General features: G+C 36.1%; 2 protein-coding genes across 2 annotated transcripts; one reads left to right on the forward strand and one right to left on the reverse strand.

Moving 5' to 3' along the window:
- Nucleotides 1-331: 331 nt before the first annotated feature.
- On the forward strand, nt 332-15,924 carry LOC137728050 (transducin family protein / WD-40 repeat family protein). Its single transcript, XM_068466927.2, has 23 exons — nt 332-621; nt 795-1,126; nt 1,357-1,460; nt 2,212-2,280; nt 2,666-2,726; nt 3,703-3,842; nt 4,568-4,757; nt 5,232-5,293; nt 5,586-5,674; nt 7,849-7,921; nt 8,013-8,072; nt 8,162-8,308; nt 8,431-8,469; nt 8,592-8,626; nt 9,310-9,396; nt 10,454-10,619; nt 11,325-11,402; nt 11,718-11,854; nt 12,323-12,399; nt 13,713-13,782; nt 13,988-14,053; nt 15,255-15,404; nt 15,531-15,924. Exons 1-22 carry the CDS (start codon nt 562-564, stop codon nt 15,381-15,383), a joined length of 2,271 nt encoding a protein of 756 aa, XP_068323028.2. The 5' UTR covers nt 332-561; the 3' UTR covers nt 15,384-15,404; nt 15,531-15,924.
- On the reverse strand, nt 15,830-17,181 carry LOC137727447 (Mitochondrial transcription termination factor family protein). Its single transcript, XM_068466307.2, has one exon. It carries the CDS (start codon nt 17,097-17,099, stop codon nt 16,254-16,256), a length of 846 nt encoding a protein of 281 aa, XP_068322408.2. The 5' UTR covers nt 17,100-17,181; the 3' UTR covers nt 15,830-16,253.
- Between the last annotated feature and the right edge of the window lie 3,992 nt (nt 17,182-21,173).

Here is a 21,173-nt window from a genome sequence, read left to right on the forward strand (position 1 = left end):
ATATTCGAAATTTGGATGATTATATTAGAAATTTGAATGATTATTTCATTGTCTTTGAATGATTATATTAGAAATTTTGGAATGCTTATTTTGACGATTATGTTGAAATGGGACTTATTACAAAATGGTTGCAAGTTGGTTTCATACAATTGTTTTTAGCTACTTGGAAGAGAGAAGGAAAAAAAAAAAAAAAAAAAAACCGAACCGGGCCGAAACCGAACTGAGAAAAACCGAACCGAACACAAACCGAGAGAAAACCGAATCGAACCGAACCGAACAGTAATTTCGATTCGATTTCCGGTTTTGGCAAAAAACCGAACCGAACGGAACCAAACCCACCGCTATCTTCGATACCAAATAAAATGGGTTAAAAATTGCCTGACAAATCTAGTATCAATAACTTGGAGAACAAGCTCATTCGTGATGCTCTCGCACCCAAACAATTATATGTAATTTCTTCTCAACTCCTAAGACCCCCCACAACTCTTCGTCTTCTCAAATTCATCGAACTAGAACCCTTTTCTTTTCCGATCACTCCCAAAAACTCACTCTCTCGCTCTAATGGACATCGATTTCAAAGAATACCAATTGCGCTGCCAACTCCGCGGCCACGAAGACGACGTAAGATCTCTCACCCATCAAACCCTTTTCATTTTTTCACACAATTTACTGAATCTACAATCAATTTCGATAATTTTGTACTGTTTATTACCCGGAAGGATTTGAACTAAAATTTGGGTTTTTTCTGTACTTGAAATTTGGTGATTGATGATGAACAATGAGTTTGGATTTAGGTTCGTGGGATTTCTGTGTGTGGCAATGCGGGTATAGCCACCTCGTCGCGTGATCGAACTGTTAGGTTCTGGTCCTTGGACCCTTCTGATGAACGGAGGTACTCGGAGTCGAAGATTCTGCTCGGCCACACCAGTTTTGTGGGCCCAGTGGTGTGGATTTCACCCAATGAGCAATACCCTAATGGTGGAATTGTGTCCGGCGGGATGGATACAATGGTGCTGGTGTGGGATTTGAGGACTGGGGAGAAGGTGCAAACTCTTAAGGGCCATCAGTTGCAGGTCACAGGCATCGCTTTGGATAATGGGGACATTGTCTCATCTTCTGTTGACTCGTGAGTTTTTGGTTTTTACCCTATTCCAAGTTTGCTGGATACGTTGGATGAACTTTTGCATGTTGTACCATTAACTTTCGTTGTTGTTTGTTGACGCATGATGTGGTCAAAGATTTGATCTTTGCGCTATATTCATTTCGCCAATGAGCAAATTATTGTGAAATAAGTTGGTTTGGAGATACCACGCTGAAACTGTGATGTTAAATTTCTTCTGCCGTCTTTTTCTGCAGTACCTTAAGGCGATGGAGGAATGGGCAGTTGGTAGAGTCTTGGGAGGCTCATAAGGCAGCCATCCAAGCAGTTATAAAGCTTCCTTCGGGCGAGCTTGTCACAGGTATGGTTATTAACTTGTTGCAAGTGATGTCTCTATCTTGTACTCCTCCACCTCCACACACCCAAAACAACACCCCGCCGCCCACCCCCCCCCAAAACAAAACAACAATAAAAATAAAGTGAGTAGAAACTAGAAACATATTAGTGAACTGTCAATTGTTTGGCCCAGCTGAGCCAGTCAGAAGACTCTGCAACAGTGGTTGGATAGGTGACATTGTGGTTTAGGGGGCTTTGCTAAGCCAGCTGGGCTTAGGTGACCGCAACATGTGATGCATGTTGGATGAGTAGCTTTTGGGGCTTGTAAGTGGCACATTTCATGTTTAGGCGTTGTGTGTAGTTGATATATATGCTATGTGATACATGTAGGTAGGATCAAAATTTCATTGGATGAGAGTTCCTGGCCTCTTAGCTGTGATAACTTTGAAAGTTGGCTGCAGTCAATTATGTGCCCTATTAGCATTTTAATTCATTCAAGACTTTGAGTTGGTCATAATGAATGGGAACCATGTTACTTTTGGGATTCTAGACAGCTAGTGGACACTACAATGTCATTTCTATTACGCAAACAATATAAGACACAACATGCCATGGAAGTTCCCAGTCCCTATTATTTGATTTTTATGCCCTGTTTACATTTCTACTTTGGTCCCTAAATTTATGGGAAATCCACACATGATTATTTTCATCACAGTCGGTATTCAAATGCATTTATCTTTTTCTTGGAATGGTGTTTATTCTGTTTCTCTATCTAGGTTCAAGTGATACTACTTTAAAACTTTGGAGGGGAAGTACATGCACTCACACTTTTGTTGGGCATTCAGGTAATACGTTTTCCTATGTTAATTTTATTAGGTCATTTGGATTTTGTAGGCCCTGAAGAAATGTGATAGTGTTTGGGAGTATTAGACGTTGTGGCTTACTGAAGAACGAAGAGACTGTTTTACCATGCTTTGTGATTTCCATGAATAGGATACTAAACTAGAGCTAGAAAGATAACATGTGGATATAAGTTGCCATGAAGATGATTTGATTTGAAGATAACTCGCAATCCTGGGTCCTCACTTTCACAGAATGTCTTTTGGCTTTAAGTTTTTTTCTTTTGTAACATAAATAAAATGCATAGGAATGCCCTATTTAGAAAAAGGACTTGCACAGAATGTTTGCAGTTACTTATGGTATGTATGTATGTACTAACACATTTTGCAGACACTGTAAGAGGCTTGGCAGTGATGTCCGAATTGGGAATTCTTTCTGCTTCACATGATGGGTGAGCTTGATTTTGCATTTGTTTGTGCTTATATTGAATCTAGTTGGTTCCTTTAAAATGAACATAATTCTGAAGCCATGTCTTAGTGTCGGTAGGGAATGAGTAGAGAATAACTTAATGTGCATTCAAAATGAAAATAAAACATCCAAAAGCTGCTTAATGTGCATACAGAAATCATGTTTAAAAATCAATTGTCAGACACTATAACTAGGAGCTTGTTAACTACTCTAGCACAGAGAAAATGAATGATTGGATTCTAATTCTGTCTTGACGTACGACAAATAAAAAAAAGATGCTTATTCTACAATTAATGCTAATTACTGCTTAGAGTGTAACGTGGTCCTGTAGTATTATGAAGATATATTCACAAGGGGTAGTGCTATTCGCACACCCAATTTTACCTCCTACACAACCTTGTTAATTTTTAACTATGGATCTTCTTCGATTCATTTGATTTGACGGCTGGAAATTAAGATAGGTGTGTGAGAAGTAAAATGGATGTGGGGATAGCACTACCCATTCACGTATTGAAAGACACATACATGAGCACTCATAGAGTATGTAGTCACAATGTCTCTTGCTTTTGAAAATTTTGACAATTATTAAAATATTGGGAACATGTTGAATATTTTGACTTATATTGCTTAAATGCGCCCATTATAAGACAATTTTCTACCACATTATTATTTTACTAACCGTGAGTCTGAGCAAGTCTCCCTTTTTGGCTAATATTGAATTTAAATTTATGTTGTCAAATTTCCAAGTGTTACTAGAAAATGTCCCGTTTGTAAACTTATTAAATAATAAATGCTCCATTGTTTCTACTCGGATATGCTAGTTGGTGTCTTAATTTCCTTGTTTCTCTCGTTCAATCCATCACCCACCCAAAAAGAAAAAGACAAACAAACAAAAACGAAGGTGTCTGTTTGGATTGAAGGTCTCTATAACTATACCTTTTGTTTTTGGCATGCTGCAGTTCCATCAGGTTATGGGCTCTAACTGGTGAAGTTTTAATGGAGATGGTTGGTCATACTTCAATTGTCTATTCTGTTGATTCACATGTGTCTGGACTAATAGTCAGTAGCAGCGAAGATTGTTATGCAAAGATATGGAAGGGTAACTGCTGCTGATTTTTATGCTACTTTTTTTATTTTTCACTTATAATTTTTATTTGTTCTGTCATGCAAATTCTGGTGTGCTTTTTGCCTGCTCTTGTACGGTGTATGAAATTGAAGTCACTCACAGGCAGGCTGTTGATCAGTTGTGTTAGTTAATTCCCAGCTTGCTATTCATACATGAGGAATACATATTTAATCCAATTCTTACTTTGAAGAAATTGCAGCAATTTTTTGTGGTTTTTTTGACCCATTTATACTCTTTTGTGGATGGAAGGACTTTATTGCAAAAAAACATATGGGTCTAGTGGCTTTTCTTTGTTTTTCTTGTGTTTGGTTCCTGATGGACTCCTTGTCCATCTTGCTTTGTAATTTTCCTGTTTTCCCAGGCGTTCTCGTTACTTGGAAAACAATTGCATCAAAATTACGAATGTGATTAATTTTTTAACCTAATAATTCTATCAAAAAAATTCTTGCTTGGTGCTTGGTTGTGGGGAATAAAAAAGAAAGATTCAAAGACCTTACTCCAAGGATTCTTGGACATTGGACTTTTTTTTCTTTTCTTTATGTTTGCCGGTGAAATTTGCTTTGTAGAAAGCATCAGAATGTTAATTAGCAATTTCAAAATCTGAGGGCATAAGCATCAGTTTTATAGTCTTAAGTTCAGGTAGAAGTGGTCGATTATGGCCTGAATTGTAATTTAAGTGGAAGTACTGTGTTTTACAGATGGAGTTTGCATGCAGAGCATAGAGCATCCTGGCTGTGTTTGGGATGCAAAATTCTTGGAAAATGGGGATATTGTGACAGCATGTTCTGATGGAGTTGTACGCATCTGGACCATAAATCAGGATAAAATTGCAGACGCCCTAGAAGTGGAGTCATATTTCTCCCAACTTTCTCAGCACAAAATTAGCAGGTGTGGCCATCTTCTGGTTTCCTGTATGTCATGTAGCAGCTATGAACCTGCTATGCCTAATAATATGGACTTGACCCATCTGTCTGTCTGCACAATGTTCCAGAATTAGATTGACTATAATCTCTTATAATAATATAAATCCTTTTGTAATGTTTACTTGATAGGCATATGTTGTATTCTAGTGATCTCTTACCCTCCCTCTAGTATTTAGTTCTTGTTTTCCCCTTTCCTTTACAGAAGTCTATTGCAGGGTATCTTTGAGAATATAAAATCGTACATTGGGTATTCGAAGCCTTCATGCCACAATATAAAACATCTAGATCCTGACCACCAAGCCTATTGGTTTGCATTAGATGCTCTAAATTTTGTCAGTATCTATTTCTTTGTGATTTAAGACATCATTTCTTGGTTACTATTTGTGTCATCTTCTTCACCTTTTTTACTTGTATTTATGCAATAACTTGTTTCTCTTAGGAAGAGGGTCGGAGGATTGAAACTGGAAGAATTACCTGGACTAGAAGCCTTACAGATTCCAGGTGCGATTTCAATTTTACTCCTCTATTGGATTTTAGCGTTCTCCTTGTCATTTTGGTACTACAAGCATGTATATTGTTTAATTTTTCAGGTCTCTAGTTTCAATTTTTGAACAATTATTCAATTTGAGAAAGACAAGTCTTTTTTACTTATATCATGTTATACTTTTTTATGTGATTTGTGCAGCATCTGCTAGTGAGATCTTCCACTAAGTTGCTAAGATTATGTGATTGTTGTATTCTTTTGACAAGTATAAATCTCACATCAAATAATGTTGTCTGGTATTGTCATCAGGAACCAGTAATGGCCAGACAAAAGTTATCAGAGAGGGGGACAATGGTGTGGCATATGCATGGAATATGAGAGAACAGAAGTGGGATAAGGTAATTCACTTTTTCAAATTAATATCCATAGATCACCTTCAATGGAAATGTCAAATTTAGGATATCAAATAAAATGTAATAGCTTACGTGGCAATTTGACAACAACAACAAAGCCTTGTCCCACTAAGTGGGGTCAGCGCAATTTCTATATGTATGAATCCTAGAACGCCATTGTGCTCGTTTTTGCACTAAGTCTTTAGTTAGCTCCAAGTACTCCATGTCTTTTTTTTAAAGTCTCTTTCCAAGTCTTCCTAGGTCTTTCCCTACCCCGTTTCCCATTTGCTTTTGTTTCATTATCGCATTTTCTAATTGGAGCATCTGAAGTTCTGCGGTTCACATGTCCAAACTGCCTTAACCGATTTTCTCTCATCTTATCTTCAATTGCGGCCATACCTACTTTACCTCATATATTCTCGTTCTTAATTTTGTACTTTCTTGTTTGCCCACACATCCAATGAGGCATTCTCATCTCTGTTACATTCATTTTTTTTGTTGATGCTTGAACGCCCAAGATTCTATGCCATAAAGCATTGCTTCCCTTATTGCCATCCTATAAAATTTTCCCTTGAGCTTTAGTGGCATATGACGGTTGGACAACACACCCAATGCACTCTTCCACTTCAGCCATCAAACTTGTATTCTATTATTGAGATCTCCATCCAATTCTTCATTCTTTTGCAAGATAGATCCAAGAAAACGAAATCGTTCACTCTTTGGTACTTCCTATCTCCAACCCTCACCCTTATCTCATTTGGACCTCATTCCCACTGAACTTGCACTCCACATACTCAGTCTTTGACCTATTTAGGCGAAGACCTTTAGATTCCAACACTTCCAGCCAAAGGTTAAGCTTCACATTTACTCCCTCCTGCATTTCATCTATCAACACTTTATCATCTGCGAAAATCATACACCAGGGGAAACATGGATCATTATTCAAGATGAAACCAATGGCAAAGAAGCAGCATGGGTGTTTTATGGTTTAATAAAAATAAAAAGACGCTGCTGTTAAAATTGACAGCAAGAGGAAATATGTCAATCCACGTAGATTAAAACAGTTGGGTTGGATTGCTTGTACAGGTGGTTTGGCTAGTTATTAGGCCTGCCTTGTGGACTCCCTCCTTTTCAAATCCTTGCAATCATGTTTTCATTGCAGGTGCACCATCGTCTTACTTAACAGCAGCTCTTTTAAAAGAAAATAAGTGTGTTTTGAAAGAATTTATATGAACAACATTCCTGTGGGAAAAAAAAAAATTCTATGCTTTGGACTGCAGACACGTAGAGTTTTGAAATGGTTCAAGTGTTTGTGCTTTGCAGATGTTGGATTTTAGGACATACGACTGATAGTAGTTATATTAGTGTATCAATCACGTTTAGGTTCCATACCTTTTGCTTTGGGGGCTAATTTGAGGGTCAAGATGTATGGTTTCAGTGTAAAAAGATTTGGGACTTGCACATTTATTATCCAATTTGCCTATGCCATTCATCAGGCTAGGCCTCTGATTTATGGGTGTATTTGTACTTTCGCCACTTATTCAACATATGATTGATGATGCAATGATCTTGAACTTTAATGCTTTCATATCATCATTTAAGTTTAGGATTAGTTCTAGGGATTTACATTTTTTGAGCTGTTGAATTAGGTAATGCCTGCATAATTGTTTGCAGTCTAAACAATAAAAAAAATGATACGAGTAGTTTTGTACTTTCGCCCCTTATTCAACATATGATTGACGCAGTGATCTTGAACTTTAATGCTTTCATACCATCATTTATGTTTAGGATTAGTTCTAGGGATTTACATTTTTTGAGCTGTTGAATTAGGCAATGCCTGCATAATTGTTTGCAGTCAAAACAATAAAAAATGATACGAGTAGTTTTGAACCCCTGTTGGTCTCATTGTGGTCCGTAACAGAGACATACCTTTGTGTTTCAGAGATTTATAGGTTGAGGGATAATCTTTTTTATGGATTAATTTTTGTCTAGTCCTTTAATACAATTTACCTTCTAAAGTATTAATCCTCATACTGGGTTCACAGTACATCAAGGTCATACAAATGTGCTTCCTAAATAAAGAACTGAAACAAGAGCTAGCTAAATGTTTCATGGTGCTGATTTTTGTGTATAATTCTTGAAAAGTTGGGACCCTTCATCTGTTACTTCTTTCAATTCAGATTGGCGAGGTTGTCGATGGGCCAGATGACGGCATGAAGCGTCCTGTTCTTGATGGAAACGAATATGATTATGGTCTGGATCTTACATCTGTGTCAATGTTTGATCTGATTTTTCTTCTGTGCGTAGACATTTTAAAATTTATGAACACTTTCTTGTTCTTCAGTATTTGATGTCGACATTGGAGATGGAGAGCCTATTCGTAAGCTGCCTTACAATCGATCAGGTATCAGTCCTCTTCTAGCCCTTAGTTGTAGTTGGTGTGACTTGAAGACATTGTTGCAAGAATGTGACACTGAGTTGCTAATGTTTCAGATAATCCATATGATACTGCTGACAAGTGGCTTCTGAGGGAGAACCTTCCTCTTTCCTACCGAGAACAAGTTGTTGCCTTCATCCTCCAAAATACCGGACAAACTAATTTCACCCTTGATCCATCATTTCGTGATCCCTACACTGGGTGTAAGTATTCTGTTGTGGCCATCTAACCTTTATAGGTTGGTGATTCATGTGATATAGTCTCCTTGTTTGCTTTCCAGTTTTCACTTGATTATAACTACTTGTTTATCTTTTCATTATTTCAGCAAGTGCTTATGTACCTGGACAATCTTCAAACAAGTCTGGTGTGTATCTTTTTGCCTTTTTTATTTTCTTTAATTGAATAAGTATGCCATATTTTTTTATCTTTACTATAAATTTGCCAATAACAGTTATTTAATTTTTTTTGTTTTTCTTATTGTAACAGCTTCTGCAAAACCTACTTTCAAACATATTCCTAAGGTAGGATCTTTCAGATTGTGCTAAACTTTTGGGATGTATCTATTAGATTGCAATGCACTGTGAGTTAATGCAAAAAGTATTGGCTGATCACATTGAAGTTATATGTTTTATCCATGTACTATATACTTAGCTCAATAGTGAAGGTTCTTAGCTTCAGTACTTCTAAAATAGTGTTTTAGATAAAGACCAGGGTCGATATGAGACCCATTGGCACATCCATGTGGTTGAAGCTAAGGCCCAGTTGAGTGAGTATTTTGAACTTATCGATGATTTATTATATTGAGTGTTCTGTGTGTGAACTAATGCGCACAATTTGATTATTTTGTACGATCTGGAAACCCCACTTAATAACTGGGTTTTAAAAGCTGAGCATGTATTAGATGTTGATAATTTGTCTGACAATGTAGTTATAGCTTAGGCCAAATGTTTTTTATTGTTTGTTATTTTCCTTCAAATAAGGGAAAAATAAAAAAACTGAGGTTGTGCACTATCATTAGATTGCTTATGGGCTTAATGTTTCCATAGCTGTTCCCTAGTAGTTGGGGTAAAAACTTACTGCAACTAAGTCTAGTCATCTTTGGGAATGCTTTATTCTTAGACGCAAATACCGGTAGTCACAGTTCTACACTGAAATCATTATTTCAATCTCATTTTTCGCCTGGATGGGGCTTTTATTGTTTCAGAAAGGAATGCTCGTTTTTGACATCGCCCAGTTTGATGGGATCCTAAAGAAGATTACAGAGTTCAACAGTAATTTACTCTCTGACCAGGTTTGTTGTTTTGCATGCCTGAAAGTTTCATTTGTTTTTCAAATTATTTTCATTTTTTAGAAATTGGCATATTGTTGTAGATAGTAGCATTATAACTTGATATCAATCAACTGAAAATAAATCCCGGCAGTCCTTTTGATAAGTTTTTGCCAACCTTTACCATTATGATTCTTTGTCATTGTTGAAACGTCCTCATATTTAACAGATAATTGTAAGCTACCCATTGCTTCATTTCTAGTTGTATGGTGATACATATAGGGAGTTATCTGATATTTACTGAAACACAAATCACAAAGTTTGGAGATGATGCATTGTTAAATACACAGGCTTGCTACACTCGTTAAATTTGAATTTTTCTTTGGGTTTGACCACTCAATTATATGTGTTCATTCTAATTAGCATTTTGCACCTTGTTTAGTTTGTTTAATTCCACTGTGTCCTGGTCATGTGTTTGTGATAACTAATTTCCAGACCTGCTCTATGGGTCTGGTTATTTCTTCAGTGATAGAAAGGAGTGAATTTTTTGTACCTGGGTGATACTGATATAACAATTATATTTTTCATAGAAACTATTGAGGTTCCTACTTCTATGATCACTGTTTTCTGACATTTATTTGCATTGTTATTGTACATGTAGCAGAAATTGTATTCCATCAAAACTTGTTTTAAGTATTTTTATTAGTTTATATGAAGTATTTGAAAATAACTCCAAATTAATATTAATTCGAAAATATGAAAATAACTCCAACTTAGAGTTATTTTCATTATTTTTCAACAAACTAATAGAAGTATTAATTTGGAGTTATTTTGATTTTTTTTTTCCTATTCCTTTCATTGTACATGATAGGGTTTTGAATGACTCCAAAATAATATTTTTATTATTTTATTTATATCTTTATATTTATTTATATTTTTAAATTCCAAGCTTGTTAGCCAAACCTGAGGAGCAGCTAGGTACAAGTTGTTTTCTTTTTCTGTTTTAGAATTGTGTCTCTTTTTTTTCTATTAACCATAGGATGTTTTCCTGAATAATGGATCCTTTGGTAAATTCTTGAAGGACAAGAAGAACTCGTCTTTAAATGAGGTTGAGATTTCCAGGTTGGGTGCTATAGTTAAAATATTGAAGGACACATCACATTATCATTCTAGTAAATTTGCCGAAGTTGACATTGCTTTGTTGCTGAGATTGCTAAAATCATGGCCGGTTGCAATGTTATTTCCAGGTTAGTGTGCGAACTTTTGAGGAATTCTGTGTATAGCTCTGTTCATCTTTTAGAGGTCTTGGAGCACATTTATTCCATCTGTTCGGGTTACAAGTTGACACTAAAAAAAATCAATGTTTAAGAATGAACTCAAGTTAATAACTGGATGGTTCATGCTATCTAATGACTATGCAATCTCTAATGGATTCAACTATTTGAATTGGCTTGTGGCTGATTTATCGTGGCTGATTGTGTCTTAGGCATTATAACTGAACCTTTTGTGTCTTAGGCATTATACTGAACCTTGCCAGCTTGCAGGTTACCTCATTTTTTTTAGATGTAGCTGAAGTGGATTCTTAGCTTTATGATTGATGGCTACAGGTTAAAAAAAAAATGAAAAATGGTAGAGAAAGGGACATGAATTATCTGAGTATAAGTGTGTATAGTTGATTTTTCATTTTGAAAAGGTAAAATTCCTGCGTTGGGATTGGGGCCATTTATGCATAACACGACTGCTCATAACATCTCATTTTTCATAGGTATGGCAAAAAGAGTCATTATATTTTCTTAGTACAAAATCAGTAAGCTTTGTTTTAATGTGAATTGTTGAATGCTCGTCCATTGTTACATCGGAAGTCTATGGGTGTGTAGTTTTATTGTGTGGACACCTTGTATTTCATAAATAATTTTGCCAACTCAAGTATATTTGTTATTTTATATCTGCAGTTATTGATATTTTGAGGATGATTGTTCTGCACCCTGATGGGGCAACTCGGCTTCTCCAGCATCTTGAAGCTGAAAATGGTACTCGTGCTACAAATATCCAATGCTGTACTTTTATCTTGTGCAGTCGTTTCTTCTTATCTTAAATAGATAAGTACTTCATTTTTTATCGTGAACTATAAAAATACATAACAATAAAACCTGTCGAAAGACCAAAAAATTAAAGACGGGTTGATGAGGGCTGATATTCTAGGAACATGCTCAAGTTGATATCTTGAAATGCATGCTACATATGGTATAAGAAAAACATTAACAATGTTGCAAATGTCATGCTTCTCATTGTTGCTGTCCTTTTCAACTTTTATCTCTATTTCTTACCTTTTGTTGTCTAACCAGATTTACTAATGGAGTTGATCAGAAAAGTTGCAACAAATCCGCCACTTCCTGCTAATCTCTTAACAAGTGTTCGTGCAGTGACCAATCTTTTCAAGAATTCGTGCTACTACAATTGGTTACAAAAGCATCGGACTGAGGTTAGCCTTCCTTCAGGATTGTTCGTGTGACCATTATGGTTTTTGAGAGGCTAAAGGGTTCTTTCCCAGTCACATTTGCAGATCCGTTTCCACCTTGCATGATTACTTGTACAAATGTAGTTCTTTGTTAATGATTCGGCGGTTATATAACATGTAAAGTTGTAAATTAAATGTTTATTGCATTCTTTCTATTTTATTTTTATGATGAGTATTTTCTGTTAAGGATATCTATCCTTTGATTGTTGCAGGAATCATTAGATTGAGTGTGATTCAATCACTTGCTTGAATGAATCATTAATATAGATGCATTGGCTGGTTGTGTGAATATGTATTGAACAACTAAAAAGATGTGTTTTTGTACTTGAATAATGACTGTTATGGCAAGTGGTACACTGCCTTTCATGGTTAGTGCATCTTGGATTCTGGATATCATGATTTAGTAATTTGATTTGTTGAATCGCCTTGCAGATTCTAGATGTGTATTCAAGTTGTTATTCATCTCCAAATAAGAATTTGCAGTTATCATATGCAACCTTGATTCTCAAGTAAGTTTACTGTTCCCTGCATATGTAATCTGTTTCAAGTAAAACTGTGATCATAATGCATGGTTGACCTTGTTTTCCTTTTCCTTCCTTTTGGATTTATTTCTGCGGGGAAATTGTTTCTGTAGCATATTAGCATTCTAATTATAAACAGCATTTGAATAAATTTGAGGCTTTGTAGCTTTCACTTAATTTATAAATGTGCTTTAGGGCTTGGTTTTTATAAATATTGACGTGCTGAAATTTCATTTTTTATTTTATCAACAATGAAGAATTGGTGACACGGACATCATAGTGATATGTAATTTGGATTTTGTTGGTTTTGGTGTCGGTGAGAACTGGTGGGTTTGGTGTCACCGTGTCAGTGAGAACCATTAAGATATTGTCATTCTCTTTGTGTACCGATGTCTTAATGATGTCACTAACATGTTACTTTTAGGATATTTTCTGCTTTTGTTGAACATGTTTTTCCACTTTAGTTTAATGGACTTTCGAACAGAAACACACACACCCACCTTGAATTAAACTTGGTAGTAGGAATACTAGCCTGCTAGTATGGGCACATAGTTATAAAGTGAAAAAAAAAAAAAAAAAGATTGCAATTTAGAATTTGAGTTTTTGTTTTCGGTTAAAGATACCCATTAGAATGCTTATGTAAATGAAAGTAAGAAGTGTTTACGCTTTAGACTTGAAGTTTGAAGGTCCTATGTGTCAGTGGCGCACAGTATTTTTATCCAAGTATATCCTGATTCATATTTATGCTATATCAAACTTGTTTAATTGATAAGTTTTTAGTTTCTCATAATAAGAAATGATGCATAGTTTATAGTTACTTGTTTAGCATTTCCTAAACTTTCATTTTGAATTTCTATATTTTAAAATAAATTTCGTCTTTTCAATAATTTTAAATCAATATTAGCTATCAACATTCTACCAATATTTCCACCAATACCGACATTTTCATCTTTGTACACCTGTGTGTTCAACTTTTTAACTTGTTATGCATGTAAAGAAGAAACTTAAAGGGAGGTTGAAAGTTATATTGTCTGCCTGTCATATATGATATATGCATAATAGGTTATGCATGGACAATGCAAAATCAATGTATGTCGAATTAGTAATGATACATGAAACAACTTGTCCTTCCACCCCCTATCTTTCTTTCTCCAAATTTGTGATAGTTCCACTGAATAGGATGAACAAAGATTGCAAAGCCAACCAAAATGGAAAATTTGATGTTTGTTACATAATGTGCTCCACACTTGGTATATAATACTCTTTTTTAATTGATTGAGTTTTTCCTTTGGGATTGATAGTTATGCTGTTTTGTTAACCGAAAAGAAGGATCAAGAAGGTCAATCCCAGGTTCTTTCTTCAGCACTTCAGGTATAATACATCATCTTATTACTTGCCCTTTCTTCTTCTGCAATTATTTGCTTATTTATTCAAGTCCCATCCTCAAAAGTTGAACTTGGATGTAAGAGGCCCCCTGTTTTTTTCGAGGTGGACTAGATTATCTTTCTATCCTATAGAGAATTTCTAAAATGTTGTGAATCATGAAAGTGATTTTTTTTTTTTTTTTTTTGGGCAGATTGCAGAAGAAGAAAATCTAGACGCTGATGCAAAATTTCGGGCTTTAGTTGCCATTGGATCACTGGTATGTGTTGAGAACTCATAACCATTTAATGCTAGTACTTGCTTTTCTTGAAAATAAGTTGGCATATATTGCTTTCTTTCTTATTTTTCGTTTTCCCCCAAGGGCGTTTTTTTGTGTGTTTTCATGGTCTTTCATATATCTTGGTTCAATGGTGCCCTATCCTCTTTCAATATAATATCTTTTCTTTTCTAGAGTGTGTGCTATTTTGTAACTTTTATCATACATGTGGTACAATGGGCCAGTTCATGGCTTGGGTATGGTACTTACTTTTCATGTTCATTAGAATGCTGTTCACGTTTTTAGCAAGTTTCACAATTTTGAAATCTCAAGAAAACTCTTTTGAAAGTAAAAATTATTACAAAAAGTCAAGCAATTGTCCTATTGTACATGGAGAGTTGTATTAACAAAATGTAATATGAATGAATCAGAAAATACAAAAGGAGATGGCTAGGTAGATCACCTATGTCAAATTGACAAGCAAACCATCTTCTTCTCTGCTCTAATGTTAACAATCCTTTTGTTCCCGTACAACGATGTAGTTTAAATACAGTGTAGAGGAGTAATACTGTAATAGCCGCCTTGTTTGCTGATCCCCACTAAAACGTCAGGAAGGTGTAACAGTTCTTGGAAGAAACCTGCTCCACACCATAATACAGAACGTAAAAAAGAGGGCCATCATCTTCCATGCTACAACTTCGAATGTATTTTAAAACTTTTATGACTTGATGTTTTGTCCTTAAGCAATTTCCAAAATTCAGGTAGATAGTTAAATACACAGTAAAGGAAGAATACATTTACATATTGTTATTGGGTGTTATTGGGTAGGGCAACAAAACTTATGTTAGGCAAGGATAATATATTCTTCACCTAATAAATTTACAAATTTTTTTTCTAATAGTCTTAAAATGTTTTCCATGATCAGCCATCTCTTAGTTTTCATGTTTCCTTGGTTGTTTTTTGTTCTGCTTGTTTCCTGGATGTTTTTCTTCTTGTTTGGGTCTTTGTTTCGCATGCTTTCATAGTTTTTGAGTGTTTTACTTGGGTGGACCGCTGTTTCACTTTTCTTGTACATGTGAGTCTCATATAGCTGTCTTGACTACTTTCTTGAATCATTTTACTCTGTCAGAAATCGCCCCTTAGTGGTTATATTTGGTCTGATCAGTGATGCTCATTATGTTGTTTTACGACTTGTCTAAAACAGATGCTTGAGGGCTTTGTGAAAAAGATAGCTATTGACTTCGATGTTGAAAACATTGCTAAACTAGCAAAGGCTTCCAAAGAAACCAAGATTGCTGAAGTTGGAGCGGACATTGAACTTTTAACAAAATAGAGCTCGCTCTCTGAATCCTTGGTAAATTACTATCCTCAGCTGTCAAATTGTTTGCGACATTTCAACTACGCTGGAATGTGTGGCTATGTTGATCTTGCAGTTTGCTAATTCTTCCCTCTCTTGCTATCTTTTGATTACTCTTGATAGGATTTGGAACCGGTGATTTACCTGTCGAAGTGATTCTCAATATTGGACTGCAGTAGCCGTGCAATTTTGTGGAGACATGCAATTGCACATGATTCCAAATATATGCATCATTTTGACGTGTGAAAAAGGATACAATGATTCTGGTTCGAAAATAGTATCCAACGATTGAGGAACACCCTGGTTGGGTGTTACGACGACAAGCTGTCAAACTTTTCTCGTACTTATAACTGACTTTAATCGCAGTGTATGAATGAGAAATGTGTCACTACGGTGTCAATTGTACCATTCAAGATTGTCGATGGAAATGCACTCGAAGCGAGTGAACCATTTATACAGTGCCTAATTTTTCATTACAGACAATGGTTGGCAATTCTTATATCTCTAATTCGTCTTCTGAAGCGTGTGTTCTGAGTTTCCAATTTGTGATCCGTTCTTATACAATTACGGTCACGGTAACGAGTGATATGCAGGCTGTCCTCCGGGGATTGTTTTCCCCTCGATGTTCTGCATTAACCGTACAAATTATGATTTTCTGAATAGCAAGCCGTTGGGCTACTTATTCCAACAAATTTCTCGAAGAAATCCACGGTCGATATGCGTAGACGGTTTCTGTACCCTTATGTCTCTCTCTACTCGCATACGGAAGAAAAATTAAATTGGTAAAACTTATGTTTCTACTAAAATCTTTGAACAAAATGACTTGCATACCATTCATCGATTTGATTATTTCCATTTTGTATAAAACTTTTGGTCACTCCACAATAGCATCCTATTCAACGGAATCTCGACATTCCTTTCTTTCAAATGCAAATGCCTGGGGACAATTCTTTTCTCCAAACTGAATCCAAAATACTGCGGAAACTTCTTCAACTCCTCCACACTCCTTCCCATATCCTTCACCAAATATTCACACTTGGGCCGCAAGTTATCCTCCACACTGTACCCGAAAATCGCAGGCAGCCTCGCGCACACATTGGCCGCCTCCTCGTGCGAAAACCCTAAACTCCTCAAGAACCTCATCTTCTTCTTGAGCTTTTCCACCCTAGTGTTCAGCAAATGTGCATTCAGATTCGACGGTGACTTGGGCTTGTCAATCCCCAACTGTTCAAGATAATACAGTGTGGGGCGGAGGCAGAACTCGACATCCGCAAATAGGAGGTCGGGGCAGCGAAGGATGAGGCCGCAGGAAAACGCAGGGTCAGCGGAGAGATCAGAAGCGAGGAAATCAAAGACGGGGGCAATGTCAGTTGGGTCGAGGGAGGGGGAGAAGAGCTTAGGGGAGAGGAAGGCCAGTCTTGGGAAGTCGGGGTCCGTAAAGCCCTTCGACTTGAGGAAACCTACGGTGGCGAGGATTTGGTCGGTGGCGTCGGGGAGGGGGAGCTTTTTGGGGCTGGTTTCGGGGGAGATGATGCGCAGGGTTTTGAGGTACCGGAGGTTTTCGCGGTAGGATGTACGGAACTTGATGAAGTGGGAGGGAGGATGGGGATTAGGGTTTAAGGTGGCGATAGAGTAGGAGGAGGAGGAGGGAGAGGGAGGTGGGATGATGGAAAGAGTGTGAAGCAGTGGCATCGCAAGCAACTGGGAAAAGAGGGAGTTTTGGTGAGTGTGTGGGCGTCGTTATTTTAGGCGGTAGGCATTGAGAGGATAAGGGGATGGATGAATATGTTTTGAAAGTTCTTAATACAACCACATATTTAGGGCGAGAGATTTGAATTAAGCCTAAGTGAATTGAAAATTGAGCTATATATTTTTTCTTTCTGAAGATAGTTGTTAATTTACGTAGTTAAAAGTGTGTGTATATATTTTAACGTTGAAAACCATAACAAAAGATGCAATTTAAACTGATATTTAATAGTAGATGTGGACTTCGTTAGTTGGTTATTTAGGACATTATGTCAACTTTTTACTCTCAAGTTTAAATTTTTTATGTGTGAAATGGCCCTACTAATTTTCTTAACGTTTATTGCAAAGTTATTATCTTGCCTAGCTAGTTCCTTTTCATTCCTTTTTATTAGCTTCTTGCTTAATGCTTTGTAATTGTATTTATGGACGACTATATATGAAATCAATAAAGGATATGTATCATAAATTTTCTTGAACAAAAAGAAACAAAGGGACTAATTTGAAACCCTAAACCTATCGAGGTAGCGTCGTCTGTGATTTTTCTTTATTGAGTTATGATAAATAATAAAATCTAGCTATGAAGTTTCACATGCATGTGTCTCTCTGTTACATTTTTCTTCTCGCTATTTCTTTTTACTGGAATTATGTTTTGGTTGTTACCTGAATAGAAATTTCAATTGGTCAAGCTTTTAGGGCTGGAAATAACATTTTTCGAGCAAGAAAACAGAGGTAAATAAATAAAACTGTCGATCGAGTGCAAGTTTTCTCCTAACGAATCCTTAACCCTTTTTCTTAATGTTATTTTTCTTCAGAGCAAATACTTATGGTTGACAATCGATGTTTTATTTTGTAATTTTGAAGGCTATTGATGGTTATATGGAGATCATAGAGGTTGGTGATTCATCAATTCTGACAGAAGAACTCCTTCTGTACTTCGAATAGACGATCAGTTCATCAAGTTAGGAATGCCATTGCTTCAGCTCTTAATGCCAATTGTTTATCTAAGGTGCTGCAGTTCATGTCAACCGTGCTAGCTGGGACTGGAACTGTTGTTCTGCCAGCTATATGATGTTGGACACGGAATGAAACAAGTGTGATTGTGTGGCGAAAATGTGTACGACAATTGGACGAGTGTGATTTTATTGAAATAATGTGCGATCGTTGGGAAAAATTCAAAGCCAAATTGTTCACTAGGGTTACATGTTTTATGGTGTCTGATTTGAACAAGCCTTATTTCGAGCTTGGAACATTCTTGTTTTATGTAGCGGTATGTAGGTCTAGTGTCTCTTTTTTTTTCCTTTATTTCTATTGGGTAATGCTAGGAATATTAAATTTTTAGACTAAATTTACAAACTAAATGATTTGTCACCAGTGAAAATAAACACGTTTATCAACATTTAAATAATAAACCAATCATCAACTTTCATATTCTTTAATTTCTAAAATTTAGTCCAAAAATTTATTCTCCTTAGTATTATCCATTCCTATTTGGATACCAAAGATAAACTCTACTGATGATCACTCTATTAGTAAGCACTGCACAAGAGAGTGTACCAGTAAATAATATCAGCTTTTGATGTCTAAATAATATTATTCTTATATATAGTATTTGGTTCAATTCAGTTGTAACTCATGCCTACTTATGGAGAAGGTCCTGGGTGCGCCTTGAGAGTGGGTGTTGTATGAGAGAGGAGTGGGACCAAAATTTGAGAAATGGTGGCCCTGACAAATTATTGAGGTGGGGTATGGGGTGTTTTTGTGAGTGGGTCATATGAGACAGCTGGCCTGGTATCGGGACTAAAGAACGAATAACGATTCTCTTCGAATTCTCTTTGTGAGAATTTTGAGAATACTTAAATTTTGTCTGTTTATCATATATTGTGTGATCAGTTTTCGTCAGGTACTGTTTATATTTAATTTTAAATAAAATTATTTAAAATAATTTATGATAACATGATGTACGATAAACGAACATAATTTAAAAATTATCAGGATCCTTACAAAGAGAAATCAGAGAAAATCTTCTCTCCACAAAATGTAATCATTTCATGATTGAGTCAAGACTACGAATGTTTACAGTAGTAAAATATGTGCCAATGGGCAGAGCTACATGACTTGAAATGTAAATTGACTGACAATGTAAAGAAATCAGTAAAACTCTAATAAGATTCAGGTCATGAAGACAGAGATAATGCTAGAGAACTCCACCGAGATCACTAGTGTCGGATTAGACTTAGTACAAAACATGTACCTCAGAGAGGAAATCAGGGTGGTTGGAAGTACACATCTACCGAATTATACCACGAGGTGGCAAAGTTGTAAAAGTGTTAGATCTCAGGGATCATAGGCAATGTTTGATTCGAATGACGTCTTTGAGATTATAGCTAAAGAGTTAAGAGAGTTTTGTTCAAGAGCAATTAGGTTTATACTGAATAGCAGTTGGGTTGATTGAAGAATCGCTCAAGGTTTTATTTAATTGTAGAGATTGAATTTGACAAAGGCCGCAAGTGCGAAGGCCTTTGGCTCTATTTATAGGTAGTGGAGAATGAGCACCCTCGACATATCACTGAGCTAGAGTAGAGGTAGACCGTTCATTTGGCGTTGACAATAACTGTAATTCTTGGTAGGTAATTTTCAGTTGTGTCTTGTGGCAGTTGCCACGATCGCAGTAGTGACATCAGCGTGTTGAATGATGCATGCACATGCATTTAAGAGGGCAAAATATTCCTGGGCTCTGGTCATCTGTGTGGCAGGCGTGTAGTTGGAAGGAATCCTGTATAACGTCTCAGACAGATTAAAGTGAAGGGAGATGGTCGTCCGAACCTTAGTTTGGACTTCGAAGTAGGTGAGCCGAATTTTTTGCATAAATAAAAATGAATAGGCCGCCTAGGAGGCCTTATTTTTATTTATGGCCCAAGAAATTTAAAGAAAGGTGGCCGCATTCAACCAGTTCTAATCGGCAGAGAGCAAACTCGTCCTTAAGGGGTCATGCATTCAAGAAGAACAGTTCTCCATCTCTTTTTGAGATTTTCTATTTTTCGGTGCATAAAAAATAGGAGAGGAAAATGATTTCGTTCGGACACCATAGACGATGGCAAACGTCGATCGAATCCCTTTCACTTGGTTATCCTTTCTCCATCCGAAGTTTTTTTTGTTTGCCTATTAAAGATAAGAGGGATGACAGGTGGAAAGTATTACTGTGAACAAATTTGGTCTTGTACTTATTCACACGCCTAGTTTTCTTTGTTTGTACAAAGTTTTACTGTGAATGTGCATGGTCGATGATCAACGTGTTTTAGGATTCTGTAGGTCATGGATGATGCTTGTGGTTTTATATGCAATGTTTGCCGTGAAATAGGTGATGCAGACCCAATTGTAACACCTTGTTACCGCCGGCCTTGTCTTGAAAGATGACGTTGTATTAATTCCCATTAAGTACTGCTATAAGTGTTTCTTTTTCAAATTAATTACTCAAGTATATACTAAAGAAATAGTTTCAATTTCATTATGTGCTAATTAAGTGATTGTAAAACTTTCGTTATTGTAATGTGCAAGTGGTGGATTGTCCTATGGTTAAGGCCTTCTCCTTCAACCTTATTGTGTTTTAAGTTCAAACTATTCTCATCTCCTCCACCTAGCATAAATTAGGATAGAACATCGTTTATATAACAAAAAAAAAAAAATTACAAATTATATATTTCTTCAACTTCATAATTTTCTATATTTTAAATTTGGGAGTGTTGTACGCTTCACATTTTCATTAGAATACATCATTTCCATGATTAGCTGTTTGATTCGATGGTTGTTATTTTCTTATGATAACAATATATACAAAATGCCGAAAATTAACTATTAATGTATAAAACCCTTTCGATCAAGATAGCCGTTGGGGTGTGTGTTCGTTTAGCAAAAAGGAAAAACAGTTTTTTGTTAAAAACAGTTTCCAAATGGTTGCTGTTTTCTTTTCCCGATCACTAGGAAAATTAAAAAACCAAACAAGTTGTCGGTTTTAAAACAAAT

Source organism: Pyrus communis, chromosome 10, assembly GCF_041283825.1.
Source record: "Pyrus communis isolate YQ-2024b chromosome 10, ASM4128382v1, whole genome shotgun sequence".
Lineage (NCBI taxonomy): Eukaryota > Viridiplantae > Streptophyta > Magnoliopsida > Rosales > Rosaceae > Pyrus > Pyrus communis.

What these genes read in the sequence shown, in the direction of transcription:
- LOC137728050 (XM_068466927.2), top strand. Translation starts at nt 562, where the DNA reads ATGGACATCGATTTCAAAGAATACCAATTGCGCTGCCAACTCCGCGGC. An exon ending in CTTTCTGCTTCACATGATGG is followed by an intron (nt 2,727 to 3,702) that starts GTGAGCTTGATT and finishes GGCATGCTGCAG; the next exon opens with TTCCATCAGGTTATGGGCTC. An exon ending in GCTGCCTTACAATCGATCAG is followed by an intron (nt 8,073 to 8,161) that starts GTATCAGTCCTC and finishes CTAATGTTTCAG; the next exon opens with ATAATCCATATGATACTGCT.
- LOC137727447 (XM_068466307.2), bottom strand. Translation starts at nt 17,099, where the DNA reads ATGCCACTGCTTCACACTCTTTCCATCATCCCACCTCCCTCTCCCTCC.